Here is a 21,744-nt window from a genome sequence, read left to right as displayed (position 1 = left end):
CATGCGCATGCCATTCTGGTGTCGCAGAGGAGTGTCCGGATAGCAGAGAGCCGTGTATGTGTACATGTAACTGCTGTATTTAATTTTATATACGTGGGGACAGGTAGAGCCCGGCGGTATCTTTGGGCGTGTGAGAGGAGAGGTGACATCTTTGTTGTTGTAATACTGTGTATGCTAATATGTATGTTTCTTGATTCCTATGGAGCCGTTTATTGTGGACTGCTGTTCACGATGATTCATTTCACAAGCGTTTGTGTCGTATGGTTTGTTATTATACGGCATTTATTATATGATGCATCCTCTAATAAGTACTTCATAGTGCTACTTAGTTACTCGTGTTGATTTGCATGCTCAACGTCATTTGTTATGATTGAAGGTTTATGGTTCTAGGCCCACAATTGACAAATTATATATATATATAATGTGTGTTCAGCATCTGAATATATATATATATATATATATATATATATATATATATATATATATATACACACACACACGTATGTTCAACTATAGGGGAGAAGCAGAGTTTGGGGGCCGGGAGGCTGAAACGGCTGCACCCGCTTTGTATAGTTAATATAGGATTGATATGTAAGATATGGTTTATTTAGCGCCTAGTTCTATAACGCTATACAGCTCTTCTTCACTAAAATGATTTCGGTGCTTACAAAGGTGAATAAACCCATTTTCTTTTCTCCGTCCCTCGGCAGATTTTGGTGCATTGCAGTTACGGTTGACTCCGCAAACCCCTTCTGCCATGATGAACACTGACATGGATGGTATGCAGCATGTTACACAGTTCCTAAGTGCTAATGACGTTTTAAAGACACTAGAGTTAAGTTTGAGTTGCGGTTGAGAAAGCAGCTTTATCTTTAAGGGCTGTATGTAGGCTGATGTAGTTTGGTGGCATTCACTGACTGCCCCCGCAGCGGGACTCCTGCTCCTATCCAAGATTACTATCCCAGGTCAGTAGAGGAGGTCACATAAGATGTCTTATCTTACGTGACATCCTCTACTGATCTGTAGCCGCCGTCAGACTGGTGATAATTACCGGTAAATCAGTAAATATAGATTAGTAATGTATATTTTTCTTCATAGCTTTGGATGTGGAAAATCAGGTTGAACTAGAAGAAAAAACAAGGCTGATTAATCAAGTTCTGGAGTTGCAGCACACGTTAGAAGGTATGAACGGACCTGCCGTGCGGCTTCACACACGGATGTTTCACGCCTGTCGTACAGAAAGACGGGAACTTTTTGGCCTTTTTGCTAGATGTCTGTTTCTCATTGAGTTCAAGTGTTGCATGTTTTCGTGTGTAAAACTCATTCAGACAGCTTTATACATACCGTGCATGTTGAAAAGTAAACCCAAGAGGACCTATACTTGTATCTCAGTAAATGGCATAAGTGAACCCAAACATCCTTGCAAACAACAAAGGAGGTACCTTACTAAATCCTGACTTTAAATATTTCAGCTGATAGTTTGAGTAATACGCCTCTAAGTCACTTGAATGGATTTTCTTTCATAGACACAAACAATTTGTAAAAGTAAATGGAATGGCATCACAGGTGATGGAACACTTTACCTGCGCCCACCTAAATCATTTTCTTTCCTGGAACTCTCTGCTTTCCACCCACAACACTCTAAAGGAACCGTCCTCTCCTAAATTACTAATGACCTCCTCTCTGCTAAACTAAAGATCACATCCCCCTCCTTATACGCTCTGAAGCCTTTGCCATGGTTGACCGTCCTCTCCTTCTTGTAATGTGATATAATGAATGTTATGTCATGAAGCATCTCTGTTAAAATCAGTTTTCTACCGTTTAGGTTTTTTTTTTAAAGCGAAACAAGATGTTTCCTTTGTGTTCCCCATCATAACATCTGTTTTAACTGTGGAGCATTTGAGATGTTGCAGGGTTTGTGATGTTAAAAGTTCCCTTTTATTTTTATGGTATTGTTGACCAGTTAGTATCACTTTATGCAAATTCAAGGAACGTTTGAGCCAAGCAGATGGGGTAAGGCTGTTAGATCTATCATACATGAACAGCCCCAACCTTTCGTTTTTTTCTTTTCTCGTTGACCTGCAGATCTCTCTGCGCGAGTTGATGCCGTTAAAGAGGAAAACCTGAAACTGAAGTCTGAAAATCAAGTCCTTGGACAGTATATTGAGAACCTCATGTCGGCCTCCAGCGTTTTCCAGACTACAGACACCAAAAGCAAGCGGAAGTAGTCTCCTTTATGTACAGTGTGCTTTGTTCAGTTTGGTTTTTATTTGTGGAAGATTAGCATACATAGGCCCAGAAAGCATAGGATGTAGATCCAGTGAGGTACTAATAGTAACGATATTGTGCCAGACAGTACTACTACTGCTAAGAAAAGGGCATGTGACGTCCATAATGTAACAATGCATTGGATTTAAAAGCTATTGGGACCAGGCAGTGTGCATGCACGCCACTTAGGGATGCGTTCAGCCATCACCCAAGACAGATCATGTATTACCCTGGAAATGTTATCACTGGAACCCACAATTCTAATTTCATGAAGTTTGGTCATCATTTCTACTTATGTTTTTTTATCTCTTATAGAGAATGGTCATGTTGGTAGCATGACATTTATTTTGTCATAGATAGGTTTTGCTTGTCCATTTCTATAGAACAGCAGAGCTTGTATGATGCATAGCACCATCAGATCATATTTAGAGATACGTTGGTTACTCAGCGTGGGGAGGCACTATGAGCTTGACAGTTTGTACTCCATTAAATAGGATCTATAAGTCAGGTTTATACACAACATTGGGTGAGTGGTTGTGTTAATGGGCTTCTATTTTCTTTGAGATTTGTTATTTAGATGTTGCCAACTCTTGTTTTTTTTGTTTTGTTTTTTGCTGTATTATATATGACAATTATGGAAAGTGTACATTTTTATTGGGGTCAACAAAATGGAAAACTGAAAGTGGGCCGAATTTAACAATTATTCTACACTAAATGTTTAGAAAAAGTTACAGATGCGCTCCATTGTTACTTTGTAGTTTTCTTGCTGTCTGTTGTGCTATTTACTGCTTGTGCTTTTCTTACACTATGATGTAGCTCTGTTAGAGATTTATACATATTGCAACGCACAAAGGTAAAGACAAGCCTAAAGGGGTACTTGTTAACACTATAAATAGCCTCAACATGTTTGCTGGAAGGACTTTATTCATTATCTTATGTTAGCATTGGGTACTGTTGGCATTGAGTAAGGATTAACGTAAGGCACATTCACTAAACCAGGTATGTTGAACTTATGAACTGTTCCACTTCACTTTCCATTGTGGAAGCCCAATACCGTTGAGCTTCTCATTCAAGTGGACATTGATGGGCCCTGTATAATGCATGGTTAAACATAGGAGGAGAGATGTTTTGAGTCATCCTATTGACCTAACTATGCATTGGAAGATTTGACCTTCATACTACCCCGTTTAGTAAATTACAAATTCTGTATGTTCGGGGCTACAAAATGCTTTCGCATGTGTTGCTTTTGGTACTTTGGATTGTGGTTTTATGTAGTGCAAAAGTACCAGGGCCTTCCAATGTGAGAAGAGTATTCATCCAAGATAAGGAAGAACTGTTGGTTTAAGATCTGTACCAATGTGTCAAAACTGCGTCTGTGTATATGAGCGTAAGTACATATTTGTTAAATATAGGGTAGACCAAATCTGTATTCATAACTAGTATAATTTCTAAACAGTTTAAGGACTGTAGCAGGTTGTGTTGTGCGAGCCTGGAACTCTTCTAAAAGCATCACCAAATTACACATTAAAAGAAGGAACGTGATAGCGGTAATTATTTTCTTTACTGTTCCTATTCCTTGCGTATGAACCAAACTTTTATTGCCAACTTAACCAAACATCTCCTTGTTATCTGGAAACGTGGATCATGTGGTGCCAATCTCAGCCAGGCATATTATCACGGAGACTGTATTATTAATATGTGTAAGAAAACAATATGATATAACACTGTAATAGGTAGTTGTTGATATGTTCACACAATTCTAATATTTATTCTGGAAGCTGCTTATGTGACTGAAATAAAAAGGTTATCTTTATTTTGTGTGCTTGCTTCTGGATTGTTACTTATTCCATACGAAGACCAAAGTTGCACAATCTGCATCACACAATTGTGTATATAGATTTTAGCGCTGTATAAAATTATTTATATACTGTTTTTGTACGAGCATTGGGTGCTGTCCTAATATAAGTAGTTACAGCACTCAGTCTGTCATGTATAAAAAGCATTCTTCATCCATGGCACGTGGCAATAGATGATAGCGCTAAAACTGTAGTGCCAACTAACTGCCCAAGTGGGCATCTATAGAGGAGGCACAAACTGAAAATAATTCCATATTTAGACATAAAAAGCATCACACTTTGTAAAACTAAATATTTTGTATTAAATATTTATTTTCAAGAACAATATACATTTTGTCTTAAATAGTTGCTTCATGTCTAACATTACACTATAAAAAAAATTTGCAAAAAAAGTACTTTTTTAATACAGTTAACATATGCTTTAAATATGTAAAACTACATTGTCCGTGGACTCCGTTTCAGATGGAACAAAGGACAAGTCACTTAGACAGCCCCAACAAAGAGGTAAAGGTCACCGGAATTGACATACCAACAAACTCTTAATAAGAATGCCCTTAAAAATTACAAATTGATACTGTTAAAAAAAAAAAAAAAAAACGGAATATAATAATAAATTACTGGATAAATCAAATTTGTTATGTGATGTACTACTTGTTATGTCCCGTGTACTCAGTGTGTAGTGCGGCGGAATATGATGGCACTTTATAGTCAAGTACTAATAAGTAAGTAAAATAAATAAAGTTTCACAACAAAAGTCTGTTTTTTCAGAGGATTGTTAGTCTGTTAGGCAAAAACCTGCTGATCTTCGGCGTCCTGTCCAGCAGTGGAGGGGTGGAATAATTAGGCATTCCTGACCCAGGGATGTAGGTAGAATGGAATCGGGTCCCCTGATGGGATGTTACTTCAGTCTATTTGAAATAATCAGCAGGCAAAGGACAAAGCACCTGCAGTTTCTTATGTGATTGTGTGGATTTTTAATATTCTCGTCTGGGTCTGTAAGTGTACATTTTTAAATATCCATGTTAAGTGATGACAGATTCCGGTTCACATTACAAACCTGTATGGAAGGTACACATAACGCGAGATATGAGGTAAAAAAAAGTGGCATTCATTTTATTAGATCGTCACCAAGCTCCTGCCAGACTCTGCCGGTGACTTTGCTAGCTATAAAAATCCCGGGAACATCCTAATCTTTCCGTACTCGTCTTTTGCGGAGTGATTTCTTCATACCGTCTGCTGAGCTAGCGCCTTCATCTGCTTCTTTCATCTGAGGGAGAAACCAGAGAGAGAACCATTTATTTTATAGCGGAGAGTTACTTCCAAGCCCCGACAATGTAAACGATATATTGGCCGGGGTAATGTTACGCATCTGGCATTTTTTATGCGTTACATAGCAGTATGTCTGATTAATACAAAAATATCACTATCTGCCTGCAAAACATGCCTCGTCATCTGAAGACTTGTTGGTCATCGCACTATCCTCATCCTCTTGGCTGCCTTCTTCCTCCTCACTCTTTCCATCCTTCTCAATACCTAAAACAAAATAACAAATACACATTAGTTTAACGCATTGTTTTTGTTTCTACAGCAGAATACATGTGGCTCTGCCTTCGTATCATGCCCTCAAGATGGACGTATGGAATCACAATGTGCAACTGAAATGTAATTAAGTACTTTTGTTCCCCTCTCGTTCTGGCTAATATTTTCTCTTTTTTTATCCACTAAGATATAAACTGGCTCGGTGACATGGGGGCTTTTAACCCCTTCGTGACAAAGGCTGATTTTACTTTTTGTACCCTTCGTGACAATGGCCGTTTTAACATTTCTGCGCTGCTCGTGTTTGGCTGTAATTTTCTTCTTTCCCGTTTACTGAACCCACACACATTAGATATTGTTTTTTTCAGGACAAGAAGGGCTTTCTTTAGATGACATTGTTTTGATTGTATCATATTATTTACTATTAAAAAAAGTATAAAATATGGTGAAAAATTTAGAAAAAAATGACTTTCTAACTTTTAGTTGAAAAATCTTTTACTCATCTATAAAAGGTAATAAAAAAACCTGCTAAATAGATTCTACTATTTGTCCTGAGTTTAGAAATACCCAATGTTTTTATGTTTTTTTGCTTTTTTCTGCACGTTATGGAGCAATAAGTACAGGTACCGTTTTGCTATTTCAAAGCCATTTTTTCCAAATCTGGTAATTCTTCCCCCCATGTGCCATTTCGGGTATCTTTGAAGCCGGCCAATGCAATTTACCCCATCAAGTCATATATTTTTGAAAACTAGACAGCCCAGGGTATTCCAAGTGCTAGTATTTTAACCCTTTTCAAGCACTAATTCTACCATCAGCCTTTGTCAAACTTTATGGTAGTCATTTTTTTTGCATTTGTTTTTTCACACACTTTACTTTAGGTATGAATAAACAGGTTCTGGTATATGTCACTATCATAAAACACCCCAATATGTGTTTAGCAACATCTCCTGAGTACAGCGATACCTCACATGAATGATTTTGCCTGGGTGTTTGGGGGAAAAAGGGCCACATTTGGGGCATGCGCATTTTCAATGTTGAACTTTGGCATTTGGGGATCCACTGCCCATGCCCTATTTGGCACATCTTTGAGCCGGGCCATTTCAGTATGCCCAACAAAACCATATATTTTTGAAAACTAGACACCCCTGGGTATTTTAACTCTTTGCATGCACACATTTTACCACCAGCATTTTTTCAAAGTTTGCAGTAGTATTTTTGTGTGTGAATTTTTCCCACACACACCTACTTTATGTATGAATTTACAGCTCCTGGTATATGCCGCTGTCACACGACACCCCAATATGTGTTCAGCAACATCTCCTGAGTACAGTGATACCCCACATGCATGGGTTTGTCATTTTGGGGGGGAACTAAAAGGCCACATTTGGTACGTGTGCATTTTTCTAATTGGAAATTAGATGTGTGGCCATCCTTCCCCCCGTGTTAATTGGGACCTTGTTGAACCCGGCCAATTCAATTTACCCCATCAAATCATACATTTTTTAAAAGTAGACACCCCATGGGCATTTAATATGCCAGTATTTTAACTCTTTCCATGCGAGAATTGTTTTAAGCTAATATGCTAATTTTAGGACTTGCTCACAAAAATATATTTTTTATATATATATATATATTTTTTTTTGCCTTTTTTTTTTTTTTTTTTTTTAAAATTTCAACTTGAAGGTTCCCCTGATAGTGACATCAGTGGGAAATTATTTTTACATTTTACTGTTTTTTTACTATTTTTTTTCTAATTATTATTAATTTTATTTTATTTTTAATTTATTTTTTCTAATCACACTGTGATTAGAAAGCTGAGCTCCATTGACTTGCATGGTTGAATGCAGTACCTATATTCAACCTGCAAGTGCAGCCAGAGTTCTCTAGAGGGTCTGGAGACCGTCTAGCGAACTTTTTAGACTTTATTGTTTCTTTATTGAATTTTCCCGGACCGCCGCCATCTTGCAGATGGCGAAGATCACCTGCAGCTGCGGCTGTGACCACTCTCCGGAGCGGTCACAGCCCATCCAAAGGTAAGTGTTTGGTGTCGCTGGATGCCTCCTGATCGAGGCATTCCAGCGACACCATTTAAGTTGATCATTGTCGTTGATCGCCTCCTAAACGCTTTTAAAACGGGCGTCCGCCGCCATACAAAGTATGGCGGATGTTGACGCCCCGGGGAGGGGCCAGAGATGGCCCCTTTGTGCCGATAATGGCGTTGCTGAATGCCTCGAGGTCGAGGCATTACAGCAACGCCGTTTCGGTGCAGAAAGCGAAAATAGATCGCTTTCTGCACCCGTTTAATGACGTGCCGGTCCTGGCACGTCATTTGTCGTTATCGACATGAATTTCCGTGACATGCCCGGACCGGCAATTGTCATCAAGGGGTTAATGAAGTAGACCAAGCAGCTATGAACAATATACCAGCACGGTTTCTAATGCTGGATATGTGACCGTCTGAGACTTCATTTATGCATCTGTCTCCCCAGATATATTACATGCCTTTTAGGGAATAAGTTTAATCAGAAGTTATGTTTTAATATAAATTCTCTTGTATACATATATATTTCCTATTTTATTTCAGTTCCTTGTGGTACCCTACAGTTATTTGGCTTGTTTTTGTGCTGTATTTCTTGAATCCAACAGAAAATGCTGTTCAGCTTTCATTGGTACATACCCATGCACAGAATTGTTTAAATATATTTGTGTATTTACACACACACACACACACACACACGTACGTTACACTGTTCGGCAACCGGTTGGTAATGCCTCACCGTTTTCAGTAGCTGCATTAGCCAAGTCATCTTCTAGGGCCTCCAAGTCCCCTTTCGTATTCTTCTGTAGCTCAAACTCTTTTTCATCTGGATCCAGTAAATCACTCATTTTGAAATCTATATCTTCCAACTCCTCTTCAATTTTCTGAAAATTCAAATATTATGAAGCAGCTAAAACACTTTTTTTATTTAAATCGCCATGACAATACACTGTGTTCATTGCTACTCCTATATGCGTGTTGACCACTGTTGCATGAGGGGCATGTGATCCTCTCGTAGATTCCCAGAGCTATAATATCAGTTGCATGGCTTAGTTTATAATAATCGGTAGATACAAACGGATACATTCATACAAATACCCTCATTGAGTAAGGAAAACGTACACATAGCATTATCTGCAGTATGCTTGTCCTTCTAAACTCATTCTTACCACTCTCACCTTTCTGGGCCAGCAAAATAGGACCAATAGGCCTACAGGCAGAGCAGCTGTCAAGACATAAAGGACCCAGAGCCACGGCCTCTCTTCTGCAGCAGTCAGGAGCTGGTTCAACATGCCTGGCTGATTAGACAGATAACAAATCACAAGCAATAAGCAATCTGTCTCACAAAGAGCAAATCCTGTATCCCATCAGCTGACCTGGTTTCAGCATGAAAGCCCAGAGGAGAACTGCTGAACTGGTATGACCCTCAGCACCTACGATTATTCACCTCTGATGATGAAATTCTAAACTCACCCCCTTATGTTCCTATGTACCTTGACATTGGATCTACCAGCAGAGACTTGTAGACTAAAGACCATTTCCATTTCACATCCTGACATTTAGAAAAGTTATGACTACGCCTCAGCGAGGGATACTGAATTTACTATATTTTAAACAGAAACTTCTAACGTAGGAATATTCAGAAACAGCATCCGTGTCCCCACCGATAAATTGCCAACTACAACCACAAGTGATTTTTAACAACATTCCATGATATATAATAATCAGAATACGAGGTCCCATAGAATAACACTGCAGGGATATCTGGAAAGACAGCAGCTGGGGAATAAAGAACAGAAAGCCTATACATTTCTTTTTGCATTATTTATGTTTGCACTACTTTTTAAACAGTGTAATGGTCTGAAAGCCATTCTAGTTGTTGGTGGCAACTATGTCTGAGCAGAGATGACCCTGGTGCCTTCTGTGGATTATTCGCTCATCTGAACCCACGTCCCTTCTTCTCACTCATCCACAAGGTTGAATAAGTCATTGGGGAACAACAACCATGCAGCTGTAGCTTGCAGAACCCATTTAATGATTAAGCTTTTCTCCTGAGGATCATCACCGACTGCACATGTACTGCGCCTGTCTCAAAACATACAGTTAATGTCCCCGATATCACTGCCCTACCTCATTAGCACTTGCTACCAGTTTCTTCAGTCCCCAACTGTCTGAGGCCCAGCGGTCAGCCACCTCCTTGTCAGAACAGATGATGAAGTTGTCAAAGTAGATGTCAGATGTCATTGACCACAGCTCCAAGCCAATGGCACTGAAAGATGTCATTTTAAATGGATTAAGGTCCTCGAAATAGTGTGGATTTGGAATTTTGCGTGGTTTCCATATCCCCTAGATAGCAAAAGAAGTTTGTTACTACTAATCGTAGAAGAAACATCATCATGAATTTTTGTTGTTGACACAAATCAAATGGCTTCCTAGCAATGAAGGTGTGAAAAAAATGAAGGTGACAAAATTATAGTTAAATGAGAATAGTTAAGAGCTGCTTTTGTGTGTGATCTGTGCATCACAATATATAAATGCTTTGCGTCCGAGCATATGAATGAAAATGCCCTTAGGTATTTTACTACAAGTGTCAGGCTCCATTCAGGCTGCGGAGCTGCTTCTCTCTTGTTCCCCCGTCTCGCTAGAGTTCCCCCTTTGCTGTAATCCATTCCCGGATTTCCATACGCTCTGTTCTGTGCTTCTGATTCCTTGAATCCAGTTCTGCTCTTTGCTTCGGCTCTGTTTCCTTTATAAGGTGTGCCCCACCCGTTTGTTATGTTTGTCTCAGTCTGCAGTCTAAAGGTATGTCCTTCTAGGTTCTGTGTTTAGGTTCAATGTTTAGTTTTAGCTTATTCGTAATTCAGTAGGCAAGGTTTAGCGTTAGGACCCACCGTATATTTGAGTACTTTGGCATAGTGGTGGGCTAAGCATATTATGGCAATATGATGTGACGGAATCTCCAATTGGTATCACATAGTCCTAGGCTAGTTCCTGTATTCGTGTTTGTCTGTCTCTTATGTGCCTTTGTCCTCTATTCCCTGAATCATCTGAGGATCTCGGTTCGCTATGTTTCTCCTGTACTCTGCTTAGCTTCCATACTCCCAGCCTGCAGCATCCTGCACGTGATTCTAGTGCTATGTCTCATGCCTGCTCCAGAGTCCCTGCAGGATATCACCAAGTTTTGCTTTGTTCTAGACAACATCAGCTGCTATGTCAGGGCGCTGGTATGTGGCCGCACAACCATAGATGCCCACCCGGGCACTCCGCTACTGCGCAATAACTCCTGAACACAATCTTTGGGCTCTCTGGGTCATTAGTCATCTGTATGGACCCAGTTCCTCATATTACACTGACTAGGTCCTACTTCTTGCTTCTTAGTCACCTATTGTTGTCATACAAAATAAAATGTAATGGCAGAAATGGCAGAAAAGAGCATAAAAGTACCTGGTAATTGGGATTTTCAATCATTGGTGGCTTCCATTTGCCTTTGTAGTTTGGATTGTCAATCATGGGGAGTTTCCACTCACCACATCCAGGGGCAGAATCGCATTTAGGATTAGGAATCAGGGGGGCCTCCCACTCCCCATCCATTTCATCATTCCTGCCAATATGAGCAACAGTCATTTATTACCAACAGATAACGGGAAGCAAAGAATTACTATTGCTGCATGGGGGCTGCTTCACATAGGTAACTAGATCAGTGCTATACAATCATGGTATTATATATATGTATGTATGTATATATATATATATATATATATACTCTAAATATGTATGTTATAGAAGCGTAGTCGCTATCAAATGTATTGATATACATAAAATCTATGTGCACATAACTCAATAGAATGAAACACAGTCATACTCTATTTGGTCAGACAGTTATTATTTTAAATCTAGTTATACTTGTTTTTACAGTTCCTATATGAGGAAGGCAGTTTGTGGTTGCATTTAAACACCTGCTTCCTAAAGAATGAAACGCTGATCTTGCAGATACAGACAGCCATTAGCAAAACACTAAAGGACACTTAACCAATATCCGGTTCTGTAGCATGAAATTCTGTTTCGTGTTGTCTAGCAATGTACGATTTTTTTGTTTACTTTGTGGAAACTCTCCGTTCTCATAAAGTAAATGTCAGTTTAACTCCGTCACAAAAAATGACTACCGTTCTACTATTTGATATAGAGATGTGGTATATTATTTTAGACATCTGTAATGTCACTAATAAAAGCTAGTTCTTCACCTGGGTTGGAGGAAAATTGTGTTTGATTACCTCTGTACAAATGAATAGCACATTAGACATACTTATCAAATACAAAAGGCTTTCTCACCAGTCACTTGGCCTCTGAACATCTGGATCAGGTATAAAGTGAGGCTCATCATCCAGCCATCCCTCGGGTTTGACAGCATTTACATCTTCTATCTGAGAAGGCCCACCTTCATCCCTGCAAATGAAATATTGTACTGCTAAACGGTTTTATAATTACTTTGGTTTTACGTTAATAATGCCCCACTAATTATTAGGGGAATTAATAAATGGAGCAGATGGTGTGGATATGAATAAAAACAAAATATCTTAACAACAAAATAAAAATATGCCCAAGATCTTCCCATATCCTTCATACTTCCTTGGACAAATCTCTCTTACTGTGTAGAAAATGCTAATATTTTCTAGTCATTCCTACCAGTCCTCTGGTTCAACTGCATTGGGATCTGGGATTTTGGGCCTTTCATCCCACTCTTTTGGTTTTTTGTCCTTGAGATCATCAATTTCTTTGGGTGGATTTAGTGGAGGGATCACATCTTCCAACAAGCTTCCTTGGCTAACCACAGTCTGGTCAATAAGCATCTCAAAGGTGTTGTCTGGCTTTAGAACTGATAGAAACATAAGATACATAAGCAGTCATTTAATGAGACATTCCCAACGAGAACACGGATTGACATTTAAACTCATAATACTTAGACTGTCTTTGCTATGGTGACTGATTCACTATCCCCACCTTGTCTCACTATTACCCCTTATAAGTATATACAGAATATGTTCTGGATATATCTCCAGTATAATGATATTTTCAAACACTTAAATTTAAGAGCAGCTTTGCTTATAGTGGATGAAGCTAGTCACAAGGGCTGGCCTTTGCCACAGAGCAGATGACCAGGTCCACCAGCTGCTAACTTTACCTTCTGACTACTAGTCAGACACACAGGGAAAAAGTAGCTAGAGCATAACTCTCTTATATCAGGGGAGTCTAGCAGAGATTTGCCCCAAGGTTTGATTATATCAACATCCTTTACAATTATGATGCAACTCTCTCACTCATGCATGCGATCTCCTGTTAGGTTTATGCTAGATTTAATACATTCCGGATACTCAGCCATAAAGCATGTCAGTAGAGTTTTAAAACATACTTTATTCTACCATTCCGGGCATCTGAATTCTGCACTGTGTATCCGTGTATTGTGTGTAAGGATGCAGAATCGCAGCTGAATTAACATTAGAAATATATTTACTGCTCATGCAAAATAAAAATAACCATTGCTGTTTCTTCATAGGGGAAGCCAGACTATAAAATATGTTTCTGTAACCTTCACTGTGTTTAATGTTCTGAATAGATGATCAACATCTGCACATATATACAGCAAACTGGAGGTCAAATCTGGAACTCGGCCGGCAAATGTTTCCCCAGTTTTTTTGTTGGTGACCATTTCTATAGCCAGTGCCCACCTTCCCACTATAAAATACATTATGTATAATAGCAGCTGGCATTTAATACACACATTACAGATTGAGTTACAATTGTTCCTTACTAATGCCAATTTATACATACATTGAAAAGACATTATCAGGACAATTAACACTTATTGCGTCCTCCTGTGAAACATCACTTTGTCTACCATCGTCTCAAGCGATGGACGGTAATAATGCATACAGTATACATTAAAAAGAATATAAAATCATTTGGTGAATATGACTCTGTGTTTGTTTTCAAGTGGTGAACATTAATGTAAAAGGTTTTATGTTGAACAGCATCCATTTAGAAAACTAAAATTCATTAATAATATATCCGTTTAGATAACCATGATAGAGAAAGGACTATTTGGCAGAGTTTTCTGTTCTTAGGGGAATTACAAACTTGGATGCAAACCATCAAAAGCATTTATATAGTGTTGGCGAAGGCCATTTGTAAGGCTTTAAACACAAATCTAGGTAGTGCATAGTTACATTAGAACTAGTCAGCAAAACGCAGCAAATATCAACTAAAATCATAAGATCTAAAAGGTCCCAGAACATGTCTTCTCCATTGGCTATTGAATTGGAAACGTGGCCTTGCCACAGGACAGGGAAAGTATATCGGCCTAGACCCCGACACTTTAAGGCCAGTGGTTCATGAATCACAGATGTGTGGCCACCCGCTGGATACACATGGCGGTACTCATACATCGGCATGTGGTTGTACGCTAAAAAGTTATATGTGCTACCTGTGAGAAATAAATGGTTAATGTGCAGTGTTATTGCGTTTGTCCAGTGTGCCTAATGGAAAGTCTGGGCTTGCTTGCCACAGACAGTCTACAGACGCGTCAACCTCTTTCCTGCTCTACTGGATCAGGGCTGTGGTGTCACCCATTTTATTGTCAAAGCTAAACTCCTCGCTATTTTTCGAGGCAGCCGTTTGATCAGAAGTCAGCTCCATGCGGCACTTGAAACATGTCTCCACTACCACCTGGTCATGCCCTGAGTCTTTTATATCACCACTTTATGGATTAAGCTTCCCCTGGAGCTAGAAGCTATGACAGTCCAATAGCTCATAACCTTGTGGCACCGCTGCTTCCCCATGGTCAAGGGCTGGCCTACCACTTTTTAGTATTTGCAAACAAAAGTGTTTTAGAACAGTTTCTCTGCGTTACTGCATGTTTGCAGAATCTCCTCAAATAAATTCAGGTTGAGCAGTCTTGTCCGCTTCTTAGATCAGAGACTCTTGTACTACCAGCATGTCTGATACTGGAAGACTAACACTAAAAAAAACTTTCCATGGGGTGCTTACCTAGGGTGTAAAGATGTGTTTTCTTGTCATTGAAGTATTTCTTCAAATCAACTTCGGGGCGCTTTGCATGTTTTTCATCATAGTCTTCAATTAAAGGGTTTTTATGACGGAAGATAAAATGTAGCTTATAATCTTCTCCGCACTTGTCAGGTCCAAACATAATAGTGTAGGGTGTCCTGTCATGAAATTCCTCCTGAATAGGAAATTATACATTTATTTACGTATGCAATGTTTGTAAATAGGCATAAATTTGTTTAAAAAAAATTACTTTGCAGGGAAGTGAAAGAGATAAAAATGTGTATTCACAACTTAGCACCAAAAGCCCTTTTTCCATATGGAGCAGCATACAGGGCAACGAGGGCTGATCTGATATAGTTTCCCACACATTATTTGATGCCCCAATCCAGACGGGTATGAGGATATAACATTACCAGTAGACACCACAGTAATAACACACACCAGGTTCATATTTGTTGAGTCAGACAGAAGTTTGATGTATGCGCCACCACAATCTATCCCATCCTGAAAATTCACTTCATACCTAGAACAAGAAAAAATAGATAAGTGACATCGTGTCATTTCAGGCAACCGAGAAACCAGAATAGCCAACGTTATCATTTCTAATGGCTCAGTTCCATTTTAATTAACAAATGTATTTTTTCAAGATTAAAATAAGATGGACTAAGAAATGAGTAGCCTGGCTCTGGAGGTCCACAGCGGTGCCTATCCAGAGAGAGGAGGGAAACGAGAATCGGCCGATTAATTACAGCGTAACTGTAGAGTACAAGGCCAGATGAATACGTAGAATCCTTCTTCATGTGCTAACCATACTAAATTGACCCTGTTTTTGCACCAATTCCTTGATAATCAATTTCTGCTTCTGAAAACTGGTCTATCTACCCACCCAGCGGCAGACGGACTAATTGTGAGTCCATCTCCAAACGGCTGCAGCCTTGCCTACCATCTTCTTTGTTTGCTATACGTTTGTACACCATAAACCCGAGAAGACTGGATATTTTTAATAAGCTCACACAGCATGGATGGACAGAGGGAACTTACTGGATAATGAGGGGTTTGCTGTTAAAAATAAAAGGCTTCTCTAGCTTTGCCGATATAGCGTGGTGCCTCGCCACCGACTTCAGAACGAGTCCGAGGTCTCCCGACAGCCTGTTTTCTTTCAGCGCTTCTACTTCCCACTCTCCTGTGGGAAGTAAATAAAATGTGACATTTTTGCAATAGTCTAAACAGGAGATCATGCCACGAGAAGTATGATGAAATTATCCATTGACTGCATTCCTCTTTCCGTCTTGAATTTTTAGTAATTTCTGTCATTTTTAGTCCATCGGTTAGAACAGGGGGGGTTTATACAACACAATGTCTTAAGGATGCTTGAAGTAACTGAATAATGCCAAGTGTGTTATAAAAGAAACAGAACTCTGAAACGCAATATGGAATATGAACAAACAATCCTGCTGTCCGGCACTTTAATGTCTAGATTAGAATTAGATTTTATAAGATGTGGATCTTCTCATAGAGTGTCTGATTATTGTGTGTTTATTGTTACTGTCCACTGCTAAGCTGAACACAATAGGATATACAGATATATAGAATGGCAACGGGAGACCAGTGCATGTGCTTCGTCACCTCTACCCACTACTGGTCCAACATTAAATTTGCATCTGACAGAGATACAATTTTTTACCCAAATATATGCAGGGGATCATGACCTTACCATCATATTTAGCAATTTCTTCATCAGCATCTTCTTTCATTGTTTTGGAAAGCACCCACCTGAAATAAAGTTTATACCAACCAAGTCAAACTATATTAAGACATAGGGCAAAAAGGGAACGGTTATAGAATGCCATGCGAATGATATTGGGGTCTCAATTTGAGATGAACTCACCAAGGACAGCTCTCTTTTGTCATTACAGACGAAAAATCTCCATCGAAACATCGGTCACAAGGGCCGTCTCAAGCTTGTTTTGTGTGGCTGCATTTCACAATAATGGATCTAACATTCATATTTTTAAACTTTTCTTTGAATTAATCTAACTGTACTTCTCTTTTCAACTACTTCTTCAACTATTAAGCCAGCATCACGACCTCATGCTGACGAGTCCCATTAAGGAAACAGCTGTCCATGAGTGGTGATCTGGCTACTGCACCTCTTACCCCAGTTTTGTCTAAAGGCTGTCTTGGACAGCGGGCTATTACTTTCAAGGGATCCATGTATAAAGTGGATATGCAGGCAAAGGGTGATAATTATTGACCTTATTTGCATGCGCCTACCCAGAATCCCTTGTGGTTGTGGCAGCACCATGAGATTTCTGGGGGAAAAACAAGCCTTCTGGCTTGTCTGGTGTCTGTAGATGAGTGATTAATAATACTTCTACTACCCCTTAATTTTAAGTGGAAGGGTTTTCCATCACCTTTACCCACCATAACTTATGTTATTGGTACAACTACTTTTTCCACATTTCTCTCCCACTATAGGCGCAGGGTTCATAGCAGACATCATTCTTCAACTAAACCCACTGCTTTAGTTTGGAAGCTGGGGTGTTTAACCCCTTCGTGACAAAGGCTGATTTTACTTTTTGTACCCTTCGTGACAATGGCCGTTTTAACATTTCTGCGCTGCTCGTGTTTAGCTGTAATTTTCTTCTTTCCGTTTACTGAACCCACACACATTATATATTGTTTTTTTTAGGACAAGAAGGGCTTTCTTTAGATGACATTGTTTTGATTGTATCATATTATTTACTATTAAAAAAGTATAAAATATGGTCAAAAATTTAGAAAAAAATGACTGTTTCTAACTTTTAGTTGAAAAATCTTTTACTCATCTATAAAAGGTAATGAAAAAACCTGCTAAATAGATTCTACTATTTGTCCTGAGTTTAGAAATACCCAATGTTTTTATGTTTTTTTGCTTTTTTCTACACATTATGGGGCAAAAAGTACAGGTACCGTTTTGCTATTTCAAAGCCATTTTTTCCAAATCTGGTAATTCTTCCCCTCATGTGCCATTTCGGGTATCTTTGAAGCCGGCCAATGCAATTTACCCCATCAAGTCATACATTTTTGAAAACTAGACAGCCCAGGGTATTCCAAATGCTGGTATTTTAACCCTTTTCAAGCACTAATTCTACCATCAGCCTTTGTCAAACTTTATGGTAGTAATTTTTTTTGCATTTGTTTTTTCACACACATTTTACTTTAGATATGAATAAACAGGTTCTGGTATATGTCACTATCATAAAACACCCCAATATGTGTTTAGCAACATCTCCTGAGTGCAGCGATACCTCACATGAATGATTTTGCCTGGCTGTTTGGGGGCAAAAGGGCCACATTTGGGGCATGCACATTTTTCAATGTTGAACTTTGGCATTTGGGGATCCACTGCCCATGCCCTATTTGGTACATCTTTGAGCCGGGCCATTACAGTGTGGCCAATAAAGCCATATATTTTTGAAAACTAGACACCCCAGGGTATTTTAAATGCTGGTATTTTAACTCTTTGCATGCACACATTTTACCACCAGAATTTTTTCTAAGTTTGCAGTAGTATTTTTTTGTGTGTATTTTTCCCCCACACACCTACTTTATGTATGAATTTACAGCTCCTGGTTTATGCCGCTGTCACATGACAACCCAATATGTGTTCAGCAACATCTCCTGAGCGCAGTGATACCCCACATGCATGGGTTTGTCATTTTTGGGGGGAACTAAAAGGCCACATTTGGTACGTGTGCATTTTTCTAATTGGAAATTAGATGTGTGGCCATCCTTCCCCCCGTGTTATTTGGGACATTGTTGAACCCGGCCAATTAAATTTACCCCATCAAATCATACATTTTTTAAAAGTAGACACCCCATGGGCAGTTAATATGCCAGTATTTTAACTCTTTTCATGCGAGAATTGTTTTAAGCTAATGTGCTAATTTTAGGACTTGCTCACAAAAATATATTTTTTATATATATATTTTATTTTTTTTTGCCTTTTTTAAAAAAAAAATGTAACATTTTTTTTCAACTTGAAGGTTCCCCTGATAGTGACATCAGTGGGAAATTATTTTTACATTTTACTGGTTTTTTTTACTATTTTTTTCTAATTATTATTAATTTTATTTTATTTTTTTATTTATTTTTACTAATCACACTGTGATTAGAAAGCTGGGCTCCATTGACTTGCATGGTTGAATGCAGTACCTGTATTCAACCTGCAAGTGGAGCCAGAGTTCTCTAGAGGGTCAGGAGACCGTCTAGCGAACTTTTTCACCTTTATTGTTTTTTGTCCCGGGCCGCCGCCATCTTGCAGATGGCGAAGATCACCGGCAGCTGCGGCTGTGACCGCTCTCCGGAGCGGTCACAGTCCATCCAAAGGTAAGTGTTTGGTGTCGCTGGATGCCTCCTGATCGAGGCATTCCAGCGACACCATTTAAGTTTAGGAGGTGATCGTTGATCGCCTTCTAAACGCTTTTAAAACGGGCGTCCGCCGCCATACAATGTCCCTGGTGCCGATCGTGGCGTTGCTGAATGCCTCGAGGTCGAGGCATTGCAGCAACGCCGTTTGGGTGCAGAAAGCGAACGTAGATCGCTTTCTGCACCCGTTTAAAGGCGTGGCGGTTCTGGCACGTCATTTGTCATAATCGACTTGTTTTTCCGTGCCGTGCAATTGTCATTAAGGGGTTAAAGCCTCTACGTATTATATTGAGTGTAATATACAGTACACTGGTCGGTAATGACCATTAAAGAGTGCAGACCTTAGTAGATAGTAGTCAAAAGTAAAAAAAAAGACAAGACAACCCGTTGATATCCTTATTGTTCGTCCATATTATAATTTAAAATATATTACCTTAACTGGAGCTCAATCCCTACTGACCTCAGTGGATTATTACCTGTGAAACACTTCCACAATACCCACTGTTTTAATGATTTAAAGTGAATTTGCATAGTAACTAACTCTGAGTTCCCGCTTGGTCTTTAATTTGTATTCTTCCAAGCATTCAATGTATGCTGTCAAAATATATGCCTGATGAAAGGTGATGCACCTAGGGACAAAGCTGCTTTAGTTTAAACATCTTTGCGACTGCCCTGAAAACTACCACTTTAGTGAATAAAGCCCAATAACTAAGCGAGGCCAACATGTCACTGCTTAACATTAGCACTGATTGGGTATTCCCAATCTGTTTTGGTGCAAATGAAACACAAATTGCAGTTAAATCATCTGAACATACCTCACTAGGCATTATGGAGAGTCAACCTCAGGGACCTCTTTTAAGTGAGCCGACCCTGTATAATGCATAAATTAATTGGCGACTTGATTTTCTACAATTCTCACAGACCTAACTTTGCATAACAGTTTAGTCACTAAGTTCTAAAGCACTTGCCAGCTTCAGCTTTAGTGAGTAAATCCGTATGACAGTAAGCATGAGTTACTTCTTGAGTGTCATCATGTAACTAATCAATGACCCTTTTGTATAACTGTGATACTTTAGGTATTGTGGGTTCAGCGGACTATAGCATAAATGATATGTTTAGTGAAAGAGCAACACACTTACCCATCCAGTGTGCCGGAATCAAATGTTTCTGTGAAAAACACCTCTCCGCTAGGAACTGGACTGTGGTATTCAACCTGTGTTTTTTAAAAAAAAAACAAAACTTAGGACAGTGGTAGCCAAACTACAGCTCAGCCATTGTTACTGGCCTAAAAATCTCTTGGATGAATAGATTTCTATCGCTATGAGATGGTATCTTAACACCGAGGCTGTGCTTTAATCTAAATGCAGTTACATGCTTAAAGAGGACGTTTAAACCATACATATTTATAGGCAACATGTGCATGTAATAGCACTCATTTCTGTCTGTAGATCAACTCACAGACATGATTTCTCGGAGAAAAGTTAATGCATATGAAGGACACTATTGTATGATTTATACAAGGCACATCCAGCATGTGTGAAAGAAAGCCTTGATGAACAGATGGAATGGTACATGACCGAAAGTATGTGGACACCTGACCATAACACCTATATGAGCTCAGACACCTGACCATAACACACCTATATGAGCATGTTGGACATCCAGCCAAAAGAGCATTTGTTAGGTTCAGGCATGATGTTGGACGAGAAGGATTGGTTCACAGGGTTCCAATTCATTAACATTACCCTTCAATGAGGGGCCTACTTCAAACCCAGAAAAACAGCCCCAGACATTATCCTTCCTCCACCAAACATTACAGTAGGCACTATGCATTCTGGTTGGTAGCGTGAAAAGTATTAACCCATTTCACGCGTCAGCAGCCTCTGTGAGTGTGTGAGGTCTACATGTTCAAGGTTGAGCTGTTTTACAGCGGACCAGTGCAGATCTAGCAGGGCAGAAATTTCACAAAACAGATATGCTCACCTCTAGATAATGTTTCTGCTCTTTACTGAAAGTTTCTTCTGTGTTGTCCAAAAGTTCCTCCTCTTCATCATCATCTAAGTCACCGTGGGCTTCTGCCACTGTTATATCCATGAGCAGAGCAGCCAAACACAACCACCCCCAACGAGGCTTCATTCTGCAAGCAGAAAATACACTCTTTAAGTTATGGGCATGCACACTGCACAATAACACGAACAGCCTACTCAGGGTAGAAATTTGAAGCCTTAGACTTATGGTGCTAAATTAACAGCAGGTAAGCATGGAGTTGCCAATGAATGGATTTGGTTGAGATAAATAAGCTCCGAAACAACAGTCACTCAAAAAAAACCATTGAAAATATAAACACACAACCACATCTATTCGACTGAACACATCTCCCGAACAGCAGTGAGTATGAGTGCATACTCACCGCCAGCTATCAACACCCCTGAGCGCAGTAAACAACCGGGTTATAATTGGCTGCTTCAAGCACAAAAACGTGGAGACCATAACGCATATTAAAATATTTTTATATGCATTCATCTTTGGTAGGGCTACACGAGACATTAATTATGCTTCTACACTTAATATGAATAA

General features: G+C 39.3%; 2 protein-coding genes across 3 annotated transcripts; one reads left to right on the top strand and one right to left on the bottom strand.

Moving 5' to 3' along the window:
• Nucleotides 1–757: 757 nt before the first annotated feature.
• On the top strand, nucleotides 758–2,228 carry LOC149287432 (short coiled-coil protein-like). Of its 2 annotated transcripts, XM_089492927.1 has the most exons (3): nucleotides 758–779; nucleotides 1,099–1,182; nucleotides 2,086–2,228. In XM_089492927.1, exons 1-3 carry the CDS (start codon nucleotides 758–760, stop codon nucleotides 2,226–2,228), a joined length of 249 nt encoding a protein of 82 aa, XP_089349053.1. The 2 variants fall into 2 exon arrangements, with proteins under 2 accessions (XP_089349053.1, XP_089349054.1); XM_089492928.1 differs by lacking the exon at nucleotides 1,099–1,182.
• A 3,082-nt stretch (nucleotides 2,229–5,310) lies between these two features.
• On the bottom strand, nucleotides 5,311–21,657 carry LOC149287431 (calnexin-like). Its single transcript, XM_089492916.1, has 15 exons — nucleotides 21,578–21,657; nucleotides 21,151–21,304; nucleotides 20,307–20,380; nucleotides 16,467–16,530; nucleotides 15,799–15,935; nucleotides 15,199–15,280; nucleotides 14,740–14,932; nucleotides 12,382–12,571; nucleotides 12,028–12,141; nucleotides 11,143–11,299; nucleotides 9,829–10,044; nucleotides 8,877–8,996; nucleotides 8,438–8,582; nucleotides 5,569–5,657; nucleotides 5,311–5,391 (listed from the first exon to the last, which is right to left on the bottom strand). Exons 1-15 carry the CDS (start codon nucleotides 21,655–21,657, stop codon nucleotides 5,311–5,313), a joined length of 1,896 nt encoding a protein of 631 aa, XP_089349042.1.
• Nucleotides 21,658–21,744: the final 87 nt, after the last annotated feature.

This window comes from Sceloporus occidentalis, unplaced genomic scaffold (genome assembly GCF_023333645.1).
Source record: "Sceloporus occidentalis isolate IW3139 unplaced genomic scaffold, rSceOcc1.0.p SCAF_61, whole genome shotgun sequence".
NCBI classification, from domain to species: Eukaryota; Metazoa; Chordata; class Lepidosauria; order Squamata; family Phrynosomatidae; genus Sceloporus; species Sceloporus occidentalis.
Note: the sequence above shows the minus strand (reverse complement) of the source record. Positions and strands in the feature narration are given on the sequence as shown.

Bases quoted from the DNA above. Each gene is read 5' to 3' on its own strand.
- LOC149287432 (XM_089492927.1), top strand. From the start codon at position 758: ATGATGAACACTGACATGGATG. The intron at 780-1,098 runs GTATGCAGCATG...TTTTCTTCATAG, and splicing joins GATGAACACTGACATGGATG to CTTTGGATGTGGAAAATCAG. The intron at 1,183-2,085 runs GTATGAACGGAC...GTTGACCTGCAG, and splicing joins GTTGCAGCACACGTTAGAAG to ATCTCTCTGCGCGAGTTGAT.
- LOC149287431 (XM_089492916.1), bottom strand. From the start codon at position 21,657: ATGGTCTCCACGTTTTTGTGCTTGAAGCAGCCAATTATAACCCGGTTG. The intron at 21,305-21,577 runs GTGAGTATGCAC...TTCTGCTTGCAG, and splicing joins AGGGGTGTTGATAGCTGGCG to AATGAAGCCTCGTTGGGGGT. The intron at 11,300-12,027 runs GTGAGAAAGCCT...TCATATTGGCAG, and splicing joins GTTCAGAGGCCAAGTGACTG to GAATGATGAAATGGATGGGG.